This window comes from Suricata suricatta, chromosome 8, assembly GCF_006229205.1.
Source record: "Suricata suricatta isolate VVHF042 chromosome 8, meerkat_22Aug2017_6uvM2_HiC, whole genome shotgun sequence".
Taxonomy (NCBI): Eukaryota; Metazoa; Chordata; class Mammalia; order Carnivora; family Herpestidae; genus Suricata; species Suricata suricatta.
This window is the reverse complement of record NC_043707.1, coordinates 112,226,263-112,251,365: the sequence shown is the minus strand read 5'-3', so window position 1 is coordinate 112,251,365 and position 25,103 is coordinate 112,226,263. Positions and strand designations below refer to the sequence as shown.

Below are 25,103 nucleotides of genomic sequence, written 5' to 3'. Positions count from 1 at the left end.
AGGCCATGTATGCATGTAGAGATGTAAAGGGAGTAGAGCAGAAACATGGGGAAGGAATCACTGATCCTTCAGTTTTCTTGTTTTTTTTCCCTAGATGTTGTGGGTCCCTTGGTGAACTCTGGTTATATAAGCACAACCACATCCCTAAGTCACCATCTCTTCAGCGGATGTAAACAAGATGCAGGAAGATATAGACAGTTTGTATTGAAGTATAGTATCTGTAAAACAGCATATTGCATTCAATTAGTATTTAGATTTTTAGTTTTCAGTACACCCTGTCCACACTTACATTCACATATATCATCTTACTATTATAAAAACTTACTGTTAAAATAATCTATTTCCCCCATACTCCTCCCCATCTGTGTAGCCCGTTATCTTTCTGCAATACAGAGCTTTATGTGTCACTCTCCTCCTTAAAATCCATCAATGCTTCCCCTCTGCTTTTAGAAGAAAGTTCAAACTTTTCAGCATGACGTGAAAGCGTTGTGGGGCATCTGGCTGGCTCAGTCGGTAGAGCATGCGACTCTTGATCTTGGGGTCATGAGTTTGAGTCCCATGTTGAGAGCAGAGATTAGTTTTTTAAAGAGTTTTTATAATCTGCCCCCTATTTTACCAGTTCCATTTCCTTTCTTGGTCTTATAAGCAGCTAGTACTCCAGAATCATTTAAAAACTTGCAGATCTCTACCCTAAAATGCCCATACCATCTTTTCAGCCAGACTTTTTGATGCTTGTCCTTCAAGGTAAGTGGTTACCGCCTCGGAAAGTCTGTCTCCACTAAAGTAAGACTTCCTTTTCTGTGTTCCAGTGGCATTGTGTTAGTGCTTCTTGTTCAAACTTGTATTATCATCTTGCTCTTGTCAGTCTTTCCCCACTAATGAGAGGCTCTTAGACTGTAAGATCTTTAAGAACAGGGACTCTTACCTCAATTTCTCAAGTGTCTGAGACAAAGTATCTGTCAGCAAATGTTACTTGAACAAATAAAATGAAAGAATTAAGATAGCATTAGATATAAGCTGTAGTAGGGAGCTTGTCCTATTCATTTATGTATGTATAGGGCTTGGTTTAGCTTGACATGTGGCCTAAGATAGGTGCTCCATATAAAATAATTGAATAATAGAGAGTTGCCCAGTGTTTTAGTTTATTAATAACTCACATTGTTGTGGCATAAATGGGAAGAGAGCTTTATGGTTCCTTGAGAAGAACATTTGCCAAAAGACAAATGTGTCCCTCTCCAGGGTCTTGTTTTCTTTATCTGTAAAGTTAAAGGGTTGGACAATCCAGTCTCTTAAGGTTCTTTACATTTTCAACATCCCACTGGGAAGACTAACTATAACTCCTGGATCTGGACCATGTGAAGTGCAACCTAAGATTGCGTCACCTTTTTTTTTTTTTTAAAGCAGCTCCATTACATTGTTGAGTCTATTAAACTTCAGTTATAAAATCGTCAAAGACTGTGCATGAATTGCTGTTATCTCCCCTCTAGACACCACTGTGCCTTTAGTTTTCTTGAACTTTAGCATGTGACTTATAGGTATTCTAGTTACATTTTGTCCTGTGAGACTTGGCATCAGTTTTGAAGTTGTTTTGAATGTTGATTCCTCCATTTATGACATTAGCTCTGCATCCTCCATTTATATTTTCTGAAAATGTGTTAGGCATATAACAGTAAATAAGTAAATGGTCATATATCTAATATCTTTACTCAGATAATGAATCATTAGCTGTTTTAATCAAGGTGGAGCCTTTTTCTTTCCTTAGGTTTTTTTCCCTAGATCTGTGCAGTTTTTAGTATGTAGAAAGACCACTGAACTTGGAGTCAGGAGATCTGGGTTCCTAGTCCTGGCTCATCTGCTGACTACTATGAGATGTTTAGGTCACTTACTTCCTCTGGACTTCAAGTTTCCAGTCTGAATGAGAAAAATAAAGACCAAAATCTCTAATTTTCTGTGATTCTGGCAGTGAGATCATCTGGCCTGGACTTGGATGTAGCATGGAATTGTTTGTGGCTGAGAGTCTGGGTCAGGCTGCTTGTGTCATCCTAGCTCTGCAACTACTGCCGGATTGGCATCAATCTCTCTGGGCCTGTGTTTCCTTGTCTGTAAAGTGGGGTTAATAATACTGTGTGGTTGTTCTGCATTAGTTTTTAGGATACATTCTACACATGGTAAAGACTATATAACTGTTTTTTTATTTGTTTATTTAAGTTTATTTGTTTATTTTTAGTAATCTCTGAACCCAGAGTGGGGCTGAAATTCATGAGCCTGAGATCAATAGTTGTGTGCTCTTCCGACTGAGCCAGCCTGGCGCTCCAAGGACTATATAATCACTTACTATCATCATGATGCTTGTTTCACAAAAGATATCGTTGAGGACATAGTAATTTCCTGTAGGCTGCAGGACAAAATATAAATATTTGTCTTTACAGTTGGGAATGAAGAAATGTGAAAGAAGCCAATGTGGGAATATACAAAAAGTTAGTGACATATTATGATTCATTGTCTTACACAGTAGAAGGAAAGACTTCTGTGTCTGCTTTAATATCCTCAACAGTGGGTGATTCTGGCATTTAAAGAAATGTGTATATAGCTTTGGTTTCCTGTGTTGCTGTAAGAATGCCAGTAGTTGTAAGTTCTCCAGTATCTTCTAGCCATGTATGGAAATACTGGCTTGAATCTCTTCCATTCAACATCTTATTTATTTTTTATTTTTATTTTTCTCCCACCCAGTATTTTAAATATCTGCAGGTAGCAATCAGATTCACTTTTTACTGACTCTACATCTCTGAACATGCAGTGACTGATGGCATGACTAAAAGTTGGGCAAAAAAGAAGGGGAATGGCTGGGGTAATCACTGCTCAGGCTGGCCACCTCTGAATAATTAAGAACTGACTTAAAAAATGTTTATTTATGTATTTTGAGAGAGAGCAAGTGCACGCTTCTGGGGAGGGACAGAAGAGAGAGGGAGAGAGAACCACTGTCAGTGTGGAGCCTGATGTTGGGCTGGATCTCACAAACTGTGATGTAAGGTCATGACCTAAGATGAAATCAAGAATCGGACACTTAACTGACTGAGGCATCCCAGGAACTGACTGTCTTAACCAAAGTCTTCCTGCTGTCAGCAGTAGCTTCCCTTTTGAGGACCTCCTAGGATGCTGGGAGGGAAGGCCTGTCTCCTGGCAGCTAGACTGACCTTGTCCCCAGGACTCTCTCCCCTATTTTCCTCAGTCCACAGTACCTTCAGGGGAAATGGGTTCTGCTTGGATGCCAGGTGAGTGAGGAGAAGGCAGGCTTTGGTTCATCTTTTTCAGACCTTACCCATTGATGATTATTTTGACTTTTAGAGTCTGTGACATTATTTAGTATTTATAGAAATTGCCCCACATATTCATTGGGTTATGCCCTAAATCTCCAGTTGGCTATAAGTCAAATATTTTTATTTCTTTATCTTGCCAGGAATATACCACATTCTTAACTATACAGCTCCTACACAGCAGTATAGTTACTCTGATGAGGTCCTTCCCAGAAACAGCAGGGTATAACAGGGGGCATAGCTTTGGAGCTGGACAAATGGCTATATAATCTTGGTCAAGTTATTTAGCCTTTTAAAAATATTTTCATTTCTAGGAGCACCTGTGTACCTCAGTCAGTTAAGTGTCTGACTTTGGCTCAGGTCACGATTTCCTCATTTGTGGGTTCCAGCCCTGCATCTGGCTCTCTGTTGACAGCTCAGATTCTGATTCTGTCTCAGCTTCAGATTCTGTCTTTCTGTCTCTCTCTTTCTCTCTGCCCCTCCCCCATTCATGCTGTCTCTCTCTCCCCTCCTCTCAAAAATAAACATTAAAAAAATAAAAAGAAAAACATTTTCATTTCTAAAACGGAAATGATAATACTTGTCATAGAGAGTTGTTGGGATTCGATGAAAGCATATTTAGAGTTCTTAGCACATCTCCTGTGAACTAACAGTTATAGTAGAAGCTCAGTTAATTTTAGCTTATGTTATTGGGTGCGTTCAAAACATGGGTGAGACCAGGATAGGAGGCAGAAGGCTCAAGACTCAGGAAATTTAATCAGATAAAGGAAAAGGTTACTAAGTATGAATCGGGAAACATGTATTTCTTTTTCTTCTCTCTTTTCTGTGCATTTCCTTTCCTAGGAGGACCCTTCCTGTCCACGATTGACTAAGGAGAGTTTAATAAGAGGAACAAACTGAGTAGAGTTGTCGCAGGTTATCGGGATGACTGGGAGTTTAGTCAAGGAGGGATAAGGTCAGCCGTGAGTCCCGCTATTAGTAAGTAGTAACAGGATTATTAGCAGTTTGTAGGTGGGAGGGATGCCCAGTGGGGAGTGAAGAAAGCTGTCAGGGGACTGAGACAGGTCGTAGGGCTTGTGTGAACTGAGTGCCCTGCCAGGCAAGCTCAGTTTACTCATTTTCACTTGCAGTGTTTGGTGCTAATCTCTGCAAACTTGTTTCCTGGATATTGCCCCTCCCCTCCTTGCCTTTAGAAACGGAATTGGAAGTAGCATTAGCCTAAAGAAGTCATTCTATTTAGGGAGCTGGGACAGAGGACCAGTGATTAGGCCCTTATCTGCAGCAGGGCCTTTCTGAGTGGTGTGGGGCTGGGATCCTAGTGACCGTCCTGCCAGCGGCAGCCAAGGCTCAGCTTTTCTAACCCCTGGTTGGGTCAGAGTTGTGAAGAAGCAATAGATGGGCTGGGCCATCCTAATGAAAAAGCCCTTCATTGTATTTCTTCAACATTCCAGTGTCTGGTACAATTAGCCAAGACTCAGAAAACAAGTTGGACAAACAAGCAAGCAGCCTTCCTCTGATGGATAAAGGGATCTCTGGCACTGTGGAGTTAAGTGTGCTCACTTGCAAAGTCAGGGTGGGAGAGTCTGGGAAGGGAAGGGGACTTTGGGATGACATTCCTGGCTGGATGAGGGGAAAGAATGGAGCAACTAGCAAACAGGTTTTTTGAAATTGCTGAAACCTACCCTGCTAATCTACCTGAGAGGTTGGCTGCGGTTGGGCTACTCTGTAAAGTAGGTGGAATCATTGATGAGAGACTGACTCTTCCCTTTAGGCAGCCGTAAACGTGGGGAAATGAAGGTCCCTTTAGAATCTGGGAATCTGCTGGTAGCTGACACTGAAGGGCTTCGCTCCATTATAGTCTCTGCCATTGTGGGACCTTCTCAGCTGGTTAACGCTTGGTAGAATGTACTTCTGCCTGAAAAGAGGCCAGCCCCAGGAGCAGTTTGTTGGGCAATGGATGCACTGTTCCTGACTTGGCAGTAAGCCATTCTACCTTACCTGCTCTCCTGCAACTAAGATTCACCAGGTCGAAAACTTCTGCTCTGCAAATGGAGGATAGCTCAAAGAACAGCCTCTTTCTCTGTGCTCATTCTTACTCAGTAACTTGGCTGGACTTTTTCTTATGAAGCTCCCACCTCCGTATGCTGCTATTGGTCTGAAAACACTGAGCTGGTGCCACTTTTGAATAGGATGCTGTTTGCCTGAAGACCTGAACCCAGTTTTTGGAAGTGCCCTAGGGAGGAGCTTCCTCTCTGACCTCAAGGGGAGGAGGAGGTCATTAGGAAGTGGTGGGTGGAGCCCCGTCTCTGTACTTCTGCTGTCTCTCCCCGCTCATTGAATAGCCCTTTGGCTATCTGTCTCTATCCACCCCAAAGCCTTTTTTGAGGAGCTGCAGAGGGTGCACAAGCCACTATCTGGAGGTTCTTTGGAACACTCTCCTTTTGGGTGAGGTCAGCAGACGCAAGAGTGCCATGTGGCCTAGTTACCGAGATGAGCACCAGTTCAACGCCCACCTGGTTTGCCGCATGTGCTGTATGGGTATGTGAAGTTTTCTTTGTCTGGGCCTGTGGATCCCAAATAGCCCTTGCTCTCATTGACTCATAGGAATATATGGGCTTTGAAATCTTGCAGGTGTTACAACCTTCGGGCTTGTTAAAATGTGCAAGGGAATAGACTGTGGTGCCCTACTTCCTGGGGAACTGCTTAAGCTTGTAGTTACTGGTGGTTAAGAGCCTGAGCTTTGGGTGTGGGACTTTTTTATAGAGACTGAATTCATGTTCATGCTTCTTTTCGCCTGTATCAGGAAACCACTTTTAGGTTATGTTACATAGTTCTGAAAGTCCAGGGTGTATTTTTAGCAGAAGTTGGTTAGGGAGTCCACCTCTGAGCAGAGTGGTTGGTGGCGGGGAGCGGTGTGGGGGGAGGAGTCATGGCCTGGGTTTCCTCTTTGGCGCCTATTGCTAATTCTCCTAATTCTCCTTACACTTACTCTCTTCTAACAGCAGCGAGGAGGGAGGAAGATTTGAAGGTGGTCTTTGGACAGGACCTGAAGAAGAGTTGGAGGCTAGGAGGAGTGTTAAGTAGGCTGAACTTAGATCTCCCTTGATAAAAGGCTAGAGTTCATTTAAATAATGTTCTGTGACCTTGAACAAATGGCCTAGCCTTTTTGGCCACAGGTTTCTTTTGGCTTCCAAGCTTCAGGGTGCTGGAATAAGGTATCAATTCATCAGTTTTCAGTAAAATGAAAAAGATAAGGGGAAGGTAGTGTGCTTTTCATAGAGCGAAACTCATTTACAGAATGTCCTTCACTTTGAAATTGCCCTTCCTATTTCTCTGTTGTTACAATGTTCTTTATTTTATGAAAAAATTTTTCTTCGGTGGTAGTTTGTTTTAGATAATCCCTACTTAACAAAAGAAAAGGTTGACAACTTTATGATAGGTTTTCTGATTTATTTTGGAACATTTACTGATTGGTGAAATCCAAGTTTGGGAACTCCTGGATTGATCACCGACTTTGATAATCAAAATATCTTTTGATTTTATATTCTTGAGTCTCTAAAGCAGAACAAAATTGTGACCCAAATAGGTTTTCACTAAAATGGAAATCACTGGCTGTTTTATCAAGGGGAGATGGTAAAAGAAGTCTCAGAAGGGGTGTAGTGTAGCTAGGGTTCCAATTCTGTCTCCTGACTGGTAGGCCAGTACTGCTAGGTATTTAAGTGCTTTCTGAGAAACAAAGGTGGTATTATAATAATGTTTGGGGCACATGGAGGGGCTGTTTTAGTCCCTTGTTGCCGTGTAGTCTAGGCTTTTATCTTTCTGGTATCATTGAGATTTCCTCCCTGAGATCTAGAGAGGAAAGAGTCTTCTGCATCTGAAAGGGCTTGGAGATAAAAGGTCCCCTTTTCTGTAATCAACAGAGAAATATAAGGAAATGTAGAATATTGCAAGTTTCAAAGCAAAAATATTATTCTCTCTCATCCTACCTCTTTTAATCCCCTGGCTAATAGTTAAAAGAGGGACTTTGGCATTGCCTGTTTACTTGGGGTTCCTGGTCTAGAGATAGAGAATTGCTTGACCTTTCTATGCCTTGGTTTCTTCATTTGTTAAGAGAGGGTTTAAATAGACCCTAACTCTGAGTCATTATGAGGAGTGCATGATATTCCAGCACTTAGCCCATGTAAGCTCTGCAGGTGATTTTGATATGGTGGGTTTCAAATTGATATTTGGGTACCACTGATCTAGTTAAAACTCACATTCTAGATGAAACTCAGGTTCAAAGAAGGGGAGATGAGTGTTCATTAAGTTAAGAATCAGAAACAAGAGGCCAGGAAATCCAAGTTATAGGCTTGATTCTGCCACAGTGGCACTTTATCCAAGTTCTCAAATTTCACAGGACTGGGATTTCTTCATCTTTAAAAAAATTTTTTTAACGTTTATTTATTTTTGAGAGAGAGAGACACAGAGTGTGAGTGGGGGATGGTCAGAGAGTGAAGGAGAAGCAGAATCAGAAGTAGGCTCCAGGCACTGAGCTGTCAGCACAGACCCTGATGCAGGGCTCGAACCCATGAATTGTGAGATCATGACCTGAGCTGAAGTTGGCCTCTTAACCAACTGAGCCACCCAGGTGCCCCAAAGATATTTTGAGGATTCTTAAACCTCTGATCTCTGTCTATCTGTGAAGTATTTGCCGTATCTCTGAATGTGATAATCTAATGAATATTCAAGAAACTATTGAGGTTTTCTCCCTCTTCACATCTCCTTGTATGCCTTTCCCTCCATCTCTGTGGCTCATTTCTCTTGCTACATGTTTGCTCTCAGATTATTTTTGTATCTAAGTTCTGTCTTATACCCTCTGATTCCCAATAGAGCAAAGAATTATCATTCATAAAGTTCCTGTCTGCCTAAGAAATAACATAAAACTTTATTTGCATTGAAGTTTCTAGAATTATCACTTCCCTAAACTCCCAAATCTCAGTCTTCATTGAGACATCTAAGTCTGTACCAACCCTTGGTGATAGGTTTCTGTCATGAATCCCTCTTACAGTTACAGTTTGCACCTCCCTTCTTCTCATTATTACACAGGACTGTGTTGTGTTGCCTCCTAATAATTTCGTGGTGGCGGTAGGTATGGTGGTTAAAAGTCCATGGCAGACGTGGATCTGAATCTCCATTCTGCTACTTGTTAACTGTGTGGCTTCTGGCAAATTATTAATAAATCTCTTGGAGCCTCACTTTGCTATAAATAATGCGTACTTGGTGGAGTTGTGAGGAGTAAGTCAAATACTAAATAAGACAGCCTTTGCACAGTGCCTGACACAGAATATACACAATATCTAGGTCAGTCTTATCTCCCAAAGTTGAACTTATATATATCTGAGGATAGGAATCACTTATAATGCTGGTGCCATTATACATTTTTGGTAAACACAGTTTAATTGCTTGATCTCCAATTCGTCCTGTCTTCTTTCCCTTCCTCTCCTTTCCTCTCCCTGTCCCATTCTCCTCCTCTCCCCCTCCCCTGCCCCTCTCTCCCTTCTTTTCTTATTGAAGTGTAGTAGACACACAATGTTAGGTTAGTTTGAGGCATATGATTTGATAAGTTTATACCTTACGCTATGCTCACCACAGTGTATCTATCATTTGTCACCATACAAAGCAATTACTATATCATTGACTATATTCCCTATGCTGTACCTTCTATCCCTGTGCCTTACTCATCCCGTAGCTGGAAGCCTGTATCTCCCACTCCCCTTCACACATTTTGCGCATCTCTATACCCCACCCCCCTTTGGTGATCATCAATTTGTCTTCTGTATTTATGGATCTTTGAGCTTACATTAAGTGGTTCAAAGTCTCTGCATCCAGATGGCAAGAAGAATTTAGGAAAGCTGTAACTGTAGATGGGACATCTGAATGGAAATCCCTGCTCCTTGCTGAAAAGCAGCTTTTTGGGGGGAAGGGGCATGGGAGGGGGGAGATAGCACAGGAGGGCAGAGGAAGAGGAAGAGAGAGAATACCAAGCAGTCTTCACATCTAGCACTGGGTATGGAGCCTGACATAGGATGGGGGAGGGGATTGATCCCACAACCATGAGATCATGACCTGAGCTGAAATCAAGGACCCAATTTTTAACCTACTGGGAGCCTGCCTCTCCCCTCCCTGCCCCCACTTTTTTCTTTTTTTGAAAACCAGCCTTTTATCATTTGGAATACTTCTTAGTCTGACGTTGAAAATACCATCGTAAAGTGTCCTTGTGGATATAACCTTGGCACATAGTGGGCTTTCAGTGTATATTTGTTAAATGAATGAGTATTCTTGAGTACCCATTGTTGTCTTATATGTTGGATGTTTAAGAAAATTTAAAACATTGTTCTTGACTCCAAAGAGCTAAAGTTCAGATAAATAGGATTTACATATAGAGGTATCTAACAATAGGTTTTATATGTTTGGTGCCAAGTAAATTGAATAAACATAGGTACCTAGAGGCATCTAGAGGTGGCTGGCGTAGCCAGAAAGGTATAAAGGAAGAAGTGGGACTTCAGCTGCATCTTGTAAGGTTCTAACTTAGATGATCCAAAAGGGAGGGGGGTGGGCAGATATTCCAGTAGGGGCAAATGGTGAACAAAGACAAGAATGTGCAAGGTGTGTTTGGAAACAATGATATCAGAATGGTTGTAGTCAGGTCATGTAGGGGAGAGCCTAAAGATAAGCTGGAAGAGTAGATTGTAAATTTCTTTAGGTCAGAGGCTACATCTTTATCTCCTCCAACCACCTAACACATAGTGAATAAAAACTAGAATCAAATATCAAAGGGTTGTAAGCAGTGTTTGGAAATGAAGGGCCTGGACTTAGTCTTCTGGGAGCCACTAAAGGATTTTGAGTAGAAGGATAATATGGGCAAAGTGGTGATTTAGGAAGATTTGTTGAGAGAGGCAGTCTACTGTACTTGCCACAGCCTCACCTGTAAACAGTTGGCTTCAAATCTGTATCCTCAATTCTGACTGCTCTTCTAAACTCTAGACCCAGGGTTCCAACTGTCAGCAAGAAGGTGCTGCTGACACTTCATTATTTTTCTTCTACTTTACCCAACCTATGTACAACCTATCTGTGCCTCCTTCTGTTTTCCTAATCTCAATATACCATTCCTCACAGTTGCTGGAAACATTAGTTGACCAACCAATATTAGTTGATTAGAAACATTAGAATTGTTTTGAACCTCACTTTCCTTACCATATCTAGTCACTATTTAAGGGCTATTGTTTCTGCCTCTATTTTATTTTGCACATCTTGCCTGCCCTTTTTATAACCCTGCTTCCTCTGCCCTAATTCATGCTCTTAGATTTCTTTCTTGGTTTGTCACAGTAGACATCTAGCTGGTTCTTGTACCTTAGTTGTCTGTCTGCTGCAGTCTGGCCTTCAGTCCAATGCCAGATTAATCTTTCCAAAACAGCCTCTTATTTAGAAAATCTCAGGGATATCATTTTATTTACTGAATTAAATACATACTCGTTCAGTTTTCTGGAGTGATTTATCCTCAGATGACCTAACGAGCTTCCTTTCTCATTACATTGTTGAATGTCAGCTGTGCAGAGCTATACTATTCCCTGAAATACATCCTCTGTACTTACATGTCTCCCAATTGCTGCTCATGCTTTTTCTTCTGTTTGGAATTCCTAACTCCTTTTTGGGCTGCCCAAATCCTAATTGTTATCCAAGGTTTAGTTCAAGCATCATGTCTTCCATGAACTCTTCTCCTACGGCTCTGTCAGAATTAGCCAACTCTGTGATTATCAGCATCATTTTGTGTGGCTTGGATCTGGTGTGTTATTTGCTTGATAATATTGTTAATTATTTACATACTGGCCTTTGCCATTAGGTTGTAAACTTCATGAGGTCAAGGCACAGGCTTTTCTGACTATCTACTTCCCTTCTCTGTCAGCTCAGATATCTCAGTTTTCCATTTCTAGGTGGTTGGTGCTTCTTGGGCTTCTTAAGCAGCTGGTGATTTTTCCGTGGCCCCCAGGGAAACAAGCAGAAGCTGTTCTCTTATTTGCTTTTTTTTTTAATGATTTGTAATGCACTGGGACTATGTTATAGGCTATGTTGGATTAGAACACAGAGCTTTGCACCTCAAATGCAGGCATTAATTCCAATTGTAGGCCTATTGTCAAATTGTTTCTAGGAGAGTAGGACAGATGGACATGCAAACAGTGATATCTTGTACTAAGCACAAGAGTAAGATCAGCTCAACTAGTGTGTATAAGGGAGAGGAAGTGCTCCTGGAGGAAGTGATGGTTGAGTTGAGTATAGAACAATAAGTAATCAGAGAAGGGGGAGCTATATTTCATGCAGAGGGAACAGTAAATACAAGAGAAAGATTACATTCAGCAAGAATGTTCAGTAAGGCTGAAAGTTAGAATTTTTATGCAGCGGTAGAGAGGAATGAGTGGCAGACAGGCATCACATCATAATGAGTCTTAGATGCTGAGATAAAAAGTTTGATTATACTGAATGGAGGCTTCAGGCTTTGGAACCCAGTGGAGCTGGGTTCAGATTTTACTTCATTATCTAGCTTGTGATCTCAGAAAAATTACTTACCCTCTCTAGGCTTTATCTTTCCAGTAAAATAATATTTAGCTTTCAGGGTTGTTGAGCATTTGAAACAATATATGTAAGGTGTGTAGCACATAAGCAGGTGTTGAATAAATGGTAACTGTTGATGTTAATTAGGAGGATATGGAGTCACTGAAGGGTTTTAAGGCAGACAGTAAGATCAGTTTTGCAGAAAGATGGCCGGCAGCATTGAGAAGGATAGTGTCTTAGTTTGGGCTGCCATAATACAACCACACACTTGGTGGCTTAAACAACATACCTTTATTTCTAACAATTCTGGAGGCTGGAAGTCCAAGATCAAAGCAACTGCAAACACGGTGCCTGGTGAGAGCCCTCTTCTTGGTTCATAGACTGCTGTCTTCTCACTGTACCCTCACATGGCAGAGAGAGAGAGAGAGAGAGCTTGTTTGGGATCCTTTTATAAACAACCACCTTTTTATAAGGCTCCACCCTCAGGACCTAATCATGTCTCCAAGGCCTCACCTCCTGATACTTATCACAGTGGAGGATTAGGATTTCAACATATGAATTTAGGGGAGGAGATACAAACATTCAGTCCTCAACTGATGGATTATAGTAGGGAAACCTGTTAGAAGCAGAGAGAACAGTCCAGTTTTAGACAAGTTGAATTTGAGATGAGCATGAAATGTTTAGGAGGCAATTAGACATATGAGAGTGGTATTTAGGACTAAAGCATGAGCTTAAGATACGGATTTGAAAATTATCAGTTATGGTTGAAAACATGGGAGTAGATGAAGTCATTCTGGGAGAATGGAGAGAACAGCTCTTTGTAAATTTTTTTAAAAGCTATGTTTTTTGGGGTGCCTGGGTGGCTCAGTCAGTTAAGCATCTGACTTCAGCTCAGGTTATGATTTCACGGTTTGTGAATTTGAGCCCTGTGTCAGGCTCTGAGCTGTAAGCACAGAGCCTGGACACTGCTTTGGATTCTTCCTCTCTCTCTGCCCCTTCCCCGCTCGTGCTCTCTTCTTTCTCTCTCTCTCTCAAAAATAAACATAAAAAACAAACAAACAAAAACTATGTTTTCCCCTTCCACCATGCACATAACACCCAAAATTTTGCATGCAGTTTTAGGTGGTTCATGGCACCCCTCTCCAAACCCACCTATGGACTTGTGGGTCCATGGATATCTTAAGAACCTGTAATGCAGAATGAAGGAAAGAGGGGGAATGACAAGTAAAATTTTAAGGAGTGAGCAGAAGAGAAGGAACAACCAAAGAGGAAGAGGAACACTAGGGTAGAATGGAGTCTGAGATTCATGAGGGAGAGTGGGTTTAAAAGGTGATGGAATGATCAGCAGTGTCCTCTGAATTGGAAGTTAGGTAGGTGATTGTGGAGAAAGCAGGTTCAGTGAATTTGTGGGGCTGGAGACCATGCAGGTCACATGGGGAAATAGGAGGTGAGAAAGTAGAGACAGCATTGTCATCATACTTGTTCAGGAAGCCAAGGGGAAAGGAAAGAGAGAAGTTAAAGATATACATGCTAGGGGATAATTGTTGGATTAAGGTTCCTGAGCAGAAGGGGAGAGATGGGATCCAGATTTTAGGTGGAAGGAATTGCCCAGTGGGCCGTTGGGTGTTTTGTTGGTGGGGCCAAGTTTATAAGAAGCATCAAAAAGAATATGACCTTGTCTTTGATTGACAAGGGTACCTTTGAAAATTGTACCTCCAATGTTAGCTAGAAAGCTCTTCCGCCGGACCTGGAATTAATTAGGGATTTATGTGTAAGGAGCCAAACCTAAATCTTATTTAAAAGTTTGGAAGTTGGAGCTGTTTGGAGCATTCTGAAGGTCTAATAGTTAAAGTTGCTCTTTGGCTTCCTTAATGAATTTCCTTGTTTAAAAATACTACGATCTTAACCCCCATGTACTGCAGTATCCTCGTCTTAATGCTTAAATCAGAAAGAACTTGTGTGTAATTGGTGGTTCTGCAACACAGGATCCTGAAAAAGTATCCTCCAGCTTTGGGGCACTGTTGTTCCATAAAACTCTTTTCTGAGGAGCTTCTGGCTCAGCTCTAAAGCAAGGGCTTGTAATCATGTTGCTCTTAGTAATTATGTTCAGAATAAGTACTTAGACCTCTCACCCCTGAACTGAAAATCTATTTTTTAGCTATGGAAATATGACTGATATGAGAACATCAGGTCTGCCTAGCACATTATTAATCCTGGAAGGACTTAGTAGGAGAACGGAATAATGTATGGATACAGTGAGATGGAGCAGTCTCCATCATGCCCGTTGCATCTTTAGGGCTAAAACGAAGGAGGCAGTGGACTAAAAAGAAATCCTATGAATTCTGCCTCTTCTTTAAACTGTTGATTAGTTTGGGGCACCTCAGTGGCTCAGTCAGTTGGGTGTCTGACTCTTGATCTTGGTTTGGGTCTCCCTGTCAGGGTGACAAGTTCAAGCCACACTGGACTCTGCACTGGCCATGAATCCTACTTTAAAAAAAGAATAAAGTTGATCATTTTAAAAGGAAATTTGTTAACTTCTCCTTTTCCAATTATGTATTATTTAACCTGTCACAGCAAACATGTACAACTTTCATGATAAAAGAAATTATGAAAAGAAAAATAAGAAGGAAAACTTGTGTCTCCAGCATGAGAGTTTTGTAAAATTAGAAACAGGCCACTCTTGGTTATGAAGGTATTAAGTGTAGTGAAGCAGAATGGGTTTGGTAGTGGTGAAAATGTAGGGTGGGAGGGCAGAACTTTCCAATTGGCTTTTAATTTTCTCATCATGATTGCATGTTTCAGCACACAGGTGACACTTACTATACTGTTGGTTTTTTTTTTTTTTTAACCTATTGGACTGTTTTCTTATAGGTAACTTGGCTCTGATTTCATTCTGTGTGTTTCATTAATCAGTCTTCTAATCATATTTTGACAGTTTTTGTTTTTGTTTTTGATCATATCCTGCAGAGCTTTAGCTGTTAGCAGCTTTGGGAGATACAAAAAGCAAAGCCCAATCTCTTTCCTTAAGGAGTTAATGATCTCGTTGGTTATGTGAGAGTAAGCATATTAAAAGTTCGGGACTCTCTATATAAGTGCTGACTGAGTGATTAGCATGGTAAGTGCCATAAAAATTTGTAGGAGAAAGAGACTCTTGAGCCTGGAGTTGTCAGGAAAGGCCGCCAGTGTAGTTTTTCTCCAGCACACATCTGATCATGTCATCTCTGATTTAAAATCTTTCTAAGCTTCCCCTTACCTTCTCCTACTAATTTCTTAGTGGTAAAGTTTGGACTCCTTAGCTTGCAAGAATGGTCATGATTTGGCCCATGCCATCCTATCTAGTTTTAAATCTCTCCACTACCTAATACACATCCTGTCTTTCAACCATCCTTGATTCTGTGCACTTCTCTGAACATAAGCTCCTGGTTGTCTCCATGAATTTGCGTGAAGCTTCATGTAGTAGCTTTGTCCCTTCCCTTTAAATCCTGGCTAACTTCTACTCATCTTTTAAGGTTTAGGTAGAGTCATTCATCTGGAAACTTTTCTCTACCTGCCCATGTTTCCCTCTCCTGTTCAGGTAACTTAACCATTTCTCTTCTGTTTTTGAGCGCTCTGTTATAGCATGTATCAAACTGTACTGAAGTTATTTCTCTTTTCTGCTAGATTGTTCGTCATCTCTTCTCTTTTTCTTTTCTTTTTGTTTTCTTTTCTTTGTAGGTTCCATGCCCATCATGGGGCTTGAACTCAGGACCCTGAGATCAGGAGTCACCTCCACCAACCGAGGCAGCCAGGCACCATGACTGTCATCTCTTTTAAAGATAGGGACTGTGACTTTGGTATCTATTGTCAGAGTCAAACACAGGCTCTTTCAAGCAGCGAGGTCCTTAAAGATGTATTCAAAGAAGAAATGAGTAAATGAGTGAACTAGATTATAAGGAAGAAATAGCATTTGGAGAGGTAGAGGGGGAGAGATTAGCATGTCATGAAGAGAAAATAAATAGTATGAGCAAAGTGTCAGTGATATAGATGAGACTACAGTTGTAAGTAGATTCTTTTGTGTTTATTTTTGTTTCAGGTTTTTATTTAAATTCTAGTTAGTTAACATATAGTGTAATACTGGTTTCAGAAGTAGAATTTAGTGATTCATCACTTACATATAACACCCAGTGTTCATCCCATCAAGTGCCCTCCTTAATACCCTTTGCCTATTTAGCCCATCCACCACCTGCTTCCCCCCAGCAACCTTCAGTTTGATCTCTGTAGTTGAATCTCATGGTTTGCCTCCCTCACTTTCTTTTTTTTCCTTCCCCTATGTTCATCTGTTTTGTTTCTTAAATTCCACATATGATTGATAGTATGGTATTTGTCTTTCTCTGACTTATTTCATTTAGCATAATACACTCTAGCCGCACCCACATCAGTGTAAGTGGCAAAATTTCATTCTTTTTGATGGCTCAGTATTATTCCTATGTGTGTGTATGTGTACCACATCTTTATCCATTCATCACTCAATGGACACTCAGGCTCTTTCCATAATTTGGCTATTATTGATAATGCTGCCATAAACATTGGGATGCATGTGCCCCTTGGAATCAGTATTTTTGTAGCCTTTGTGTAAATCTCTGGTAGTGCAATTGCTGGGTTGTAGGATAGTTCTATTTTTAACTTTTTGAGTTGTAAGTTGATTGTGATTCAGTTTGTAGATGACACAGGTTTGGAAAGGATAATGAAAACATTGGATAACTGAATCAACATCTGTAAAGATCAAAATATATTGGAATGACAGTGGTCAAATCTAATAAAGATCTTGGTTTTGAATACTTGCAGGACTCTATTAAGTGAAAGATAGTCTACACTTAAATTCTAATAATTCCAAATGAGAGCCAGTAAGTGGAATTTATAGTGAAGCAAATGATGACATTTTATAGAACTATTAAATCAATATGTATTGCCTTAGGAGATAGTAAATTCTCTATTAAATCTTAAATATCAGGAATATTATAGAAGTTTGCAGGACTTGGGCATACCTTTCAACCCTGAATAGATGATTCTTTGTTGTTGAAGGGAATCATGTTCCAGCAGGGAATGACACTAGATAACTAATCCTGATTCCTAAGTTCTGTGGTGTATAGTAGGAAGAGATCAGTGTTCTTGCAAGGCAGGAAAGGATTCAAAGCTGAAAAGAAGGATGTGAAGTGCAGACCAGAGAGGGATGAAGTAGCACTTACCGCATGACTATAAACTTAGAAATGTGAGCAGGTAGTACATTCACCTAGAAGTAGAGAGAGAGTTTGTTGGCATTGTTTGGAATAGTACCTATGTGGCTCTTACTAGACAGTCGGTTAGAAGGGAATAACTGCGCATCAGGGAGGGAAAACCTCACTGATGTTTTTGTGGATTACTAGTGAACTAGAGTTATGTAATTCTGCCACTTTCTTCTCTGGAATGCTGTCTGACTTGGGGAAAGAAATGGAAGAGTCAAGCAATGTGTTTGTTAGTAATTGAGGTGCGCAGATTGTTGTGGTGAATGTACTGGTAGAAGGTTAGGCAGGTGACAGTTCCTGGGGTATTAGTGATGCCAGCTTTGAATTGCTTAACTGTGTTGTCGACCATACTGGGATAATCTTAGATGCTCTTAATAAAAGCAGTGGAGTGATGAAGGTTGGGTCTGATTAGGAGGTACGGAAGATTGATAAAGATGACTGTTAAGTAGGTATGTTTGGAGGAGGAATGAGGCCCAGGAATGGCAGTGTGGTGGCTGGATATGCATGGGAGATAAAGTAATTTGAGGATAATGCCAGAGGGTGCCTGCAAAGATAGTCAATGTGAACTAAGTTGTTGTGGAGGTTAAGGTGGATTCACCATGTGGAGGGGGGCAGGTGGTAGGGAGTGGTCCATGACAGCGAGGATGATTTGAACAAGATAGTATGGAGATGACACAGGCTTCAGATAGAAGGAAAGGAGCAAGGCTGATGGATCAGTGGTGTGGAAGCACCCTGGGGAATTGGCAGGTGTGGTAGAAAGGGAGTCCTCTGCAAGACCAGGCCTCTGGAACAGTGATTGCCAAGTATTGGCAGTAATTTGTTAAAGAGGTGCACAAAATGGAGAATGAAGGAGAATTTGCCCATAAAGTGGCTCTTTAAGACTTAGGAGAAGGAAGGGGTAGGGGAGATGTGCAGTGCGGGTAAACTGAGCAGCTGTCTGAGTTTGCCTGATTGGTAACAGCTGGTGAGGAAGCTAGGCCAGGAGACGGTGGGAGCAGAGCATTGGTCAGGCAGATCAGTTTGCGAAGAGGGAGATGTAACCACTGCCATTACAAGGGTCTCAAATACTAAGGCCACACCACCTTTTCTGTAGGCGGTGTTCACAGCTTTGGCTTATGGAGGTTGTTTTGGGGGAAGCAGAGAATCACTTGCTCCCCAGAGGATTATGATGTTAAGGAGATATCGCCATGACATGGATTTTGAAGCACATGATTTTGTCTAATCTGTAAAGCAGCCACATGGTCCGGACAGAAGAGGAAGTCCAGATAGGCCAAATCTTCCCAACAACAAGACACTTCTCATGGGTCTACTGAAACTATCTTCCCAGTCCACAGAGAAGTCGGAGTGTGGATGAAGCCGGGGTATAGGAACTTGTCCGGGCAATGCTAAGCCAGTGCCTTCTCTGTGTTTCCTTTACAGATGAACGGGACCGTGTTCAGAAGAAGACGTTCACCAAGTGGGTCAACAAGCACCTAATGAAGGTAGGACTCCTTCACAGCTGCTGCACTAGCATTGGCGGGGTTTATCAGTCTCGTCTCTTGGAGAGTTTAGATTCCTTGTCATGTGCTTGATGGAGATACACATGTGACTTTTTAAAAATAACTGACACAGTCATAACAGTGTGGAAACTTGTACTGATCAGTTTCTTGGAGAGCATAGTAATAAATGCCATTATTTCAGAAGGTTGAAGTTGCTGGGGGGTGATTTCCTCGATTCAAAGAACACTTTATTCCTAGCTGTATATGTTATAAGCTCCCTTCTTTATTTATTTATTTTCTAGATTTGACCACTGTGGAAGGATGGGGCAGAAGGGCTTTTATTCTCTAAGTGCATAAATCTTAAATGTTTAGCTTAAGCAATTTTTCCATGTGTATATACATTATAAGCACCATGCAGTTTAAGATGCAGGATATTTCCAGAATGGCTGGTGGAGGCGGGGCAGGGGAGGTTTTATTATTACTTTTATTTCTTTTATGTTTTTTGTTTATTTTTGAGAGAGAGAAAGACAGTGCAAGCAGGGTAGAGTCAGAGAGAGAGAGATACAGATTCTGAAGACAGGTTCTAGGCTCTGTGCTAGCTGTCAGCACAGAGCCCGACATGGGGCTCGAACCCATGAACCATGAGATCATGACCTGAGCTGAAGCTGGATGCTTAACCGACTAAGCCACCCAGGCGCCCCTATTATTATTTTTAAATAAAGTAGGAAACAAGGTAGAGGTATGTTAAAAGCCCACCTTATGGAGCGCCTGGGTGGCAGAGTTGGTTGAGTGTCCGACTTCAGCTCAGGTTATGATCTCACATAGAGCCCCACATTGGGCTTGCTGCTGTCATTGTAGAGCCCACTTCAGATCCTCTGTCACCCGTTCTCTCTGTCCCTACCCTGCTCATACTCTCACTCTCAAAATAAATACATTAAAAAAACCACACACACACACACCCCTCAGGCTAAGCAGTATGACTAATATGGCAGTCAGTATTTGAAAACGTTTTTGAATATTTTGTAATAATTACTCAAATAATTCAGATAATTTTGAGTTATATTGATTACTGCTCTGGGAAAGGTCACCAGTGACCTCTTAATTGCCGTATCCAGTAGCCTGGTTTTGTCTTTCTCTTATTTGATTTCTCTACAGCATCTGATACTGTTGACTAATTTATTATTCCTTAAAACCCTCTTTTATGTTGGTTTCTCCCACACTACTTTTTCCTGAATTACCTCTTTCCTCTATGAATGCCTTTTTCATGCCTCTGTGACTGGCTTTTCTATCTCTAACTGCATGTTGCTGGTCCCTAGGGTCCTAACCTTACCCATTTTCTAGTTTTGTTCTCTGTATTCTTCTTTGGCAGTCTCTTGTGTCAGTCACAGGGATCATTGGTGACGTGGAATGCAAGGAAGCACAGGAAGAAAAAGGATATGAGGTGATCTCATAGACTCTGGTGTCTGGAGGCAGCTAGGCTTTATGAAAACTGAACATTATCAGGCAGCTACTCTCTTTTTATGAGGCCTTGTGTTCTTTCATTTTTATTTCTGTATGCTTCCTACATTAATTTCTCTGCATTTATCCTATTGCTTGTGTGTAAGCTGTGGTGCTCTCTCTCAAATGGTGATGTCAACTCCTGTGGCTGCAGGATTCTGAAGACAACACAGAAAATCTGATCAGCTGGGGTTTCTTTTTCCTTCATGGGTCAGGTGTCCATGTATAGCTCAGTAATCTGTAGCTAGGGAGATGGTTACATAAACATGACTCCTTAGGGTCACTTGTTTAATGGAGATTGCAGGTGAGGGCACTTTACAAAGTATAAAGTACGGACAAGGACATAATGAGGGGCACCTGGGTGGCTCAGTCTGTTAAGCATCTGACTCTTGATTTCAGCTCAAGTCATGATCTCTTGGTTCCTGAGATTAAGCCCCACGTGTGGCTGGCTCTGTGCTGAGCCTGCTTGGGATTCTCTCTCTGCTGCTTATATATGCACATGGGCTCGCTCGCCCGCACTCCCCCCCCCCCTTTCTCTCTTTCTCTTTCTCTGTCTCTCTCAACCTAAGGTCTAGAACCTGTGCTGTAATGCCTGCCGTAATAGCCCTGGCTTCTGCCTACATTGAATTCCCCTCCTACCTCAGGCTCTCGCTGAACCATGCGCCATGCTATTTTATGACTGTATGTTTGCTCATGCCACTTTCTCTGTGTGGAGCCTTCTCCAGCTCTGTTCTGCCTGCATAATTCTAATTTAACACCTCCTCAATAAATATTTTCCTAAATCTCCCATATGGAATTGACTACACTTTTCTTTGTGCCTTCACTGTATTCCTTACATAGTTCTGTTACAGTATTTTTATATATTCCATATCTTCTGTTTGATTGTCACTTGAAGGCAGATCTTATGTCTTATTTTGTTAGTGTCAGAAGAAAGGAAGAGACACAGGGGGAAAAATTGCTATTCCCCTCTAATTCCTTCAGTGTGTACCATTTATCCCCAGTTTGATGACATAGAACTCTGTCATGGTGGAGAACCCCTCCCAATCTGGCTCCAAGCTGCCCAGCTTCATTTGCAGGCATTCTCGTCTGTGTGGCCTATGCTGTGGCCACATGACACAACTCAGTGCTCTCTAAACACTGTGTGCTTTCACACCTCTTTGCTTATTCATTTTTCTCTCCCTGGAATGCACCTTCCAATGTCCTCTGCCTGGCCATTACCCACTTACCCTCAAGGCCCATCTCCAATATCACCTTCCTGAGAATCTGACCTCCAGTCCTCAGACTAAATTAATCACAAGTCTTTGTTCCACACCACTTTCAAGTGATGCCTTGTGTGCTCACTGGTTTCCTCCATCAGCGTGCTCATTGAGGGTTAGGATTGTATTGTACTACTTTCTCTACCATGTACTGTACCACAGATGTGAGAAGTACCCAATGTTTGTTGTCTTGTGTAAATAATATTTTAATAATGCTTTGTAGTTTGCACAGCACATTCTTATCTGGCTTGATTCTTATAATAACTCTGAAGGAAGTAAAGGTATTTTATCCACTCAATGTTCACAACTAAGGAAAATGAGTGTTACAAGGATAAAGTGACTTTCCCAGGATCATACAGCTGGTGAAGGATGGAGCTAGGGATCACTCACAAGTCTCATGACCAAAATTACTTGTTCTTTCTACTAACTATGCCCCCAATTTATTTTTTTCATGCCTCATCTCTAACAATCGGAAGAACTGAATTTATCCTGACTCAGGCTTGTCCCTTAAACTTTGTACTTGAACACAAATGCACTGACTCTCTGCTGTTGTTGGTTGGACCTCTTCCTCAGTTCTGCATGATGACAGGAGGCCCAGGGAGGGAGAAACAAGAGGAACACAGCAGAGCATTGTTAGAAATTGGAAGCTGGCCAGAGCTTTACTTTAGTCCCTGGCTATTTTTCATCTCTTCTCAGACCCAGTTCTATAGTTCCAAGGACATTTCTCATCTTGGGATATTTTAGAGAGATTCACTACTAATCAGAATCATTGCTCCATGCCGGCATCCTTTGAACTTTGGTCTGAGAATTACAGATCGAGATTTGTTTTTTTATAATTCAGGCATCTCTTGCTGTGCTCCCCAAGTGCATCCAGATTAACATGGCCATTGGCAAGTAGATGGATATAAGATCAAAGCAACCAAACCTCCTAAGTTCTGGATCTAGTTGACCTTCTCTTGGATCCCCAGCTATCATTGTGGGAAACAGTTTGTTGTGGAATAAGCAAATTAATTCTTCTTTCTTAGTTGAGAACACTGTTGGTCCAATCTTAAAAGAGATTTGCTAAGGCTGTTAGCATCTGTAATATAGAAGTGACCTAATTTAGAATGCAAGCCTACAAACCCAGGAGTTCCGGGCATATGCTAATATCATCAAAAGGAAAAATCTAGAGTTTTGTTATTTTAAAAACCTTTTTTTTTTTCAAGTAGACTCCACACCCAACATAGGGCTGGAATTCATGACCTCGAGATGAGGAGTTACATGCTCTACTGGCCAAGCCAACCATGCACCCCCCAAAATCTAAAGTTTTAAACGAGCACAGGTCTTTCAGAGGTGATAAGTCTGGGACAACTATAATCTGTTTTTTAGCATTCATTAGCTTTTAGGCTTTTCCTCAAGGATAAATTTGGCCATTGAATCTATATGGAATTCTCCTGTTACAGTTTATTTGTTTTATGTTTATTTTTTATTTTTTTAAAGATTATTCTCTATATGTTTATTTTTTAAGTAGTTTATTGTCAAATTAGTTTCCATACAACACCCAGTGCTCTGTTTTTTTATTTTTTGAGAGACAGAGAGAGACAGCACGAGCAGAGGAGGGTCACAGAGAGAGGTACAGAATCTGAAGCAGGCTCAAGGCTCTGAGCTAGCTGTCAGCACAGAGCGTGACGCTGGGCTCGAATCCACGAACCATGAGATCATGACCTGGGCCGAAGCCAGATGCTTAACCGACTGAGCCACCCAGGCACCCCTCCTGTTGCAGTTTAGAAATCTATGAATTCAGGGGTGCCTGGATGGCTCTGTTGGTTGAGTGTCTGACTCTGGCTTAGGTCATATTTCACGGTTTGTGGTTCGAGCCCCATATTGGGCTCTGTGCTGACTGCTTCCTCAGAGCCTAGAGCCTGCTTCAGATTCTGTCTACCTCTCTCTCTGCCCCTCCCCATCTCATGTTCTGCCTCTCAAAAATAAATAAATGTTTAAAAATATAATAAAAAAAAGAAATCTATGAATTCAGAAATCCATTTAAAGTTACCAGGCTCACTTTCACATATCCTGTACCTTTTATAAGTTTAGATGAGAATAAATAACAACATATTCTTCTCTTTAAAACTTTCTTCTCTGACCTTTCATCATTCTTCAACATAGTTTGGGTCAAGGAAATAGAGCTGCTTGTGTTTCTTTTAAGTTTTAGAGGAAAAGTTTTCTTGATCAGGTTTTCTGCAGGTGTCAAAGAATACCACATGACAATCCTTGGTTCTCTTTGGGGGAGGGGGAGGTCTTGTTAATATATCCTTTCTACACTTCAAGCATCAAGGAAGTCTTGTGAAGGGAAAGAGCACTGAACTTGGAGATGGGAGACAGTGATGGACACTTCCCAGATCAGTGATGTTATACATGGTACCTAACTTGACCAAGCTCTGCTTTTCTCATCTGCCAGCTGGGAGTGTTCAAGTCCCTTTGGGCCAGATTCTAATTCCAAGTACCCAAGTGCAATCTATTCCCTTTGCGAAAGCTACTCAGAAACTGGGGGAAGATGTTTGTTTTTCTATAACTTCAAGTTAGTCTTTTTTTTTTTTTTTTAATAAGCTCTACACCAAACATGGGGCTTGAAATCATGACCCTGAACCAAGATCAGACATCTCATGCTTTACTGACTGAGCTATAACACCCATAACTTCAAGTTAATCTTTAAAGAACTGGGAGAGCAGAGCTTTCCTTAGCTTTTTTTTTTATCTTTCTTTTCTTCTTAAATTTATTTTTTAATTTACATCCAAGTTAGTTAGCATATGGTGCACCAATGATTTCAGGAGTAGATTCCTTAATGCCCCTTACCCATTTAGCACATTCGCCCTCCCACAACCCCTCCAGTAACCCTCTGTTTGTTCTCCATATTTAAGAGTCTGTGTTTTGTCTTCCACCCTTTTATATTATTTTTGCTTCCCTTCCCTTATGTTCATGTGTTTTGTATCTTCAATTCCTCCATATGAGTGAAGTCATATATTTGTCTCTGAGAGAAATTAAGAATTTCACTTCGCATAATACCTTTTTTTAAAAAATAGTTTATTGTCAAATTGGTTTCCATACAACACTCAGTGCTCTTCCCCACAAGTGCCCTCCTCCATCACCACCACCTCTTTTCCTCCCTCTCCCTTCCCCTTCAACCCTCAGTTCGTTTTCAGTATTCAATAGTCTCTCAAGTTTTGCGTCCTTCTCTCTCCCCAACTCTTTTTCCCTCTTCCCCTCCCCCTGGTCCTCCGTTAGGTTTCTCCTGTTCTCCTGTTAGACCTATGAGTGCAAACATATGGTATCTATCCTTCTCTGCCTGACTTATTTCGCTTAGCATGACACCCTCGAGGTCTATCCACTTTGCTACAAATGGCCATATTTCATTCTTTCTCATTGCCCTGTAATACTCCATTGTGTGTATGTGTGTGTGTGTGTGTGTACACACACACACACACATATATATATATATATATACCACATCTTCTTGATCCACTCACCAGGTGATGGACATTTAGTCTCTTTACATGTTTTGGCTATTGTTGACAGTGCTGCTATGAACATTGGGGTACATGTGCTCCTATGCACCAGCACTTCTGTATCCCTTGGATAAATCCCTAGCAGTGCTATTGCTGGGTCATAAGGGAGTTCTATGGATAGTTTTTTGAGGAACCTCCACACTGTTTTCCAGAGCGGCTGCACCAGTTT

The 25,103-nt window shown here is 41.3% G+C and overlaps 1 protein-coding gene across 5 annotated transcripts in view; it reads left to right on the top strand.

Annotated features, from left to right (window-relative positions):
• Positions 1-25,103, top strand: part of MACF1 (microtubule actin crosslinking factor 1) — a 324,783-nt gene that overhangs the window by 104,239 nt on the left and 195,441 nt on the right. For all 5 annotated transcript variants that reach the window (XM_029947033.1, XM_029947032.1, XM_029947029.1 and 2 more), the window contains exon 2: positions 18,581-18,642. In XM_029947033.1, the coding sequence (XP_029802893.1) occupies positions 18,581-18,642 (62 nt within the window). The remainder of the gene's footprint in view (positions 1-18,580; positions 18,643-25,103) is intronic.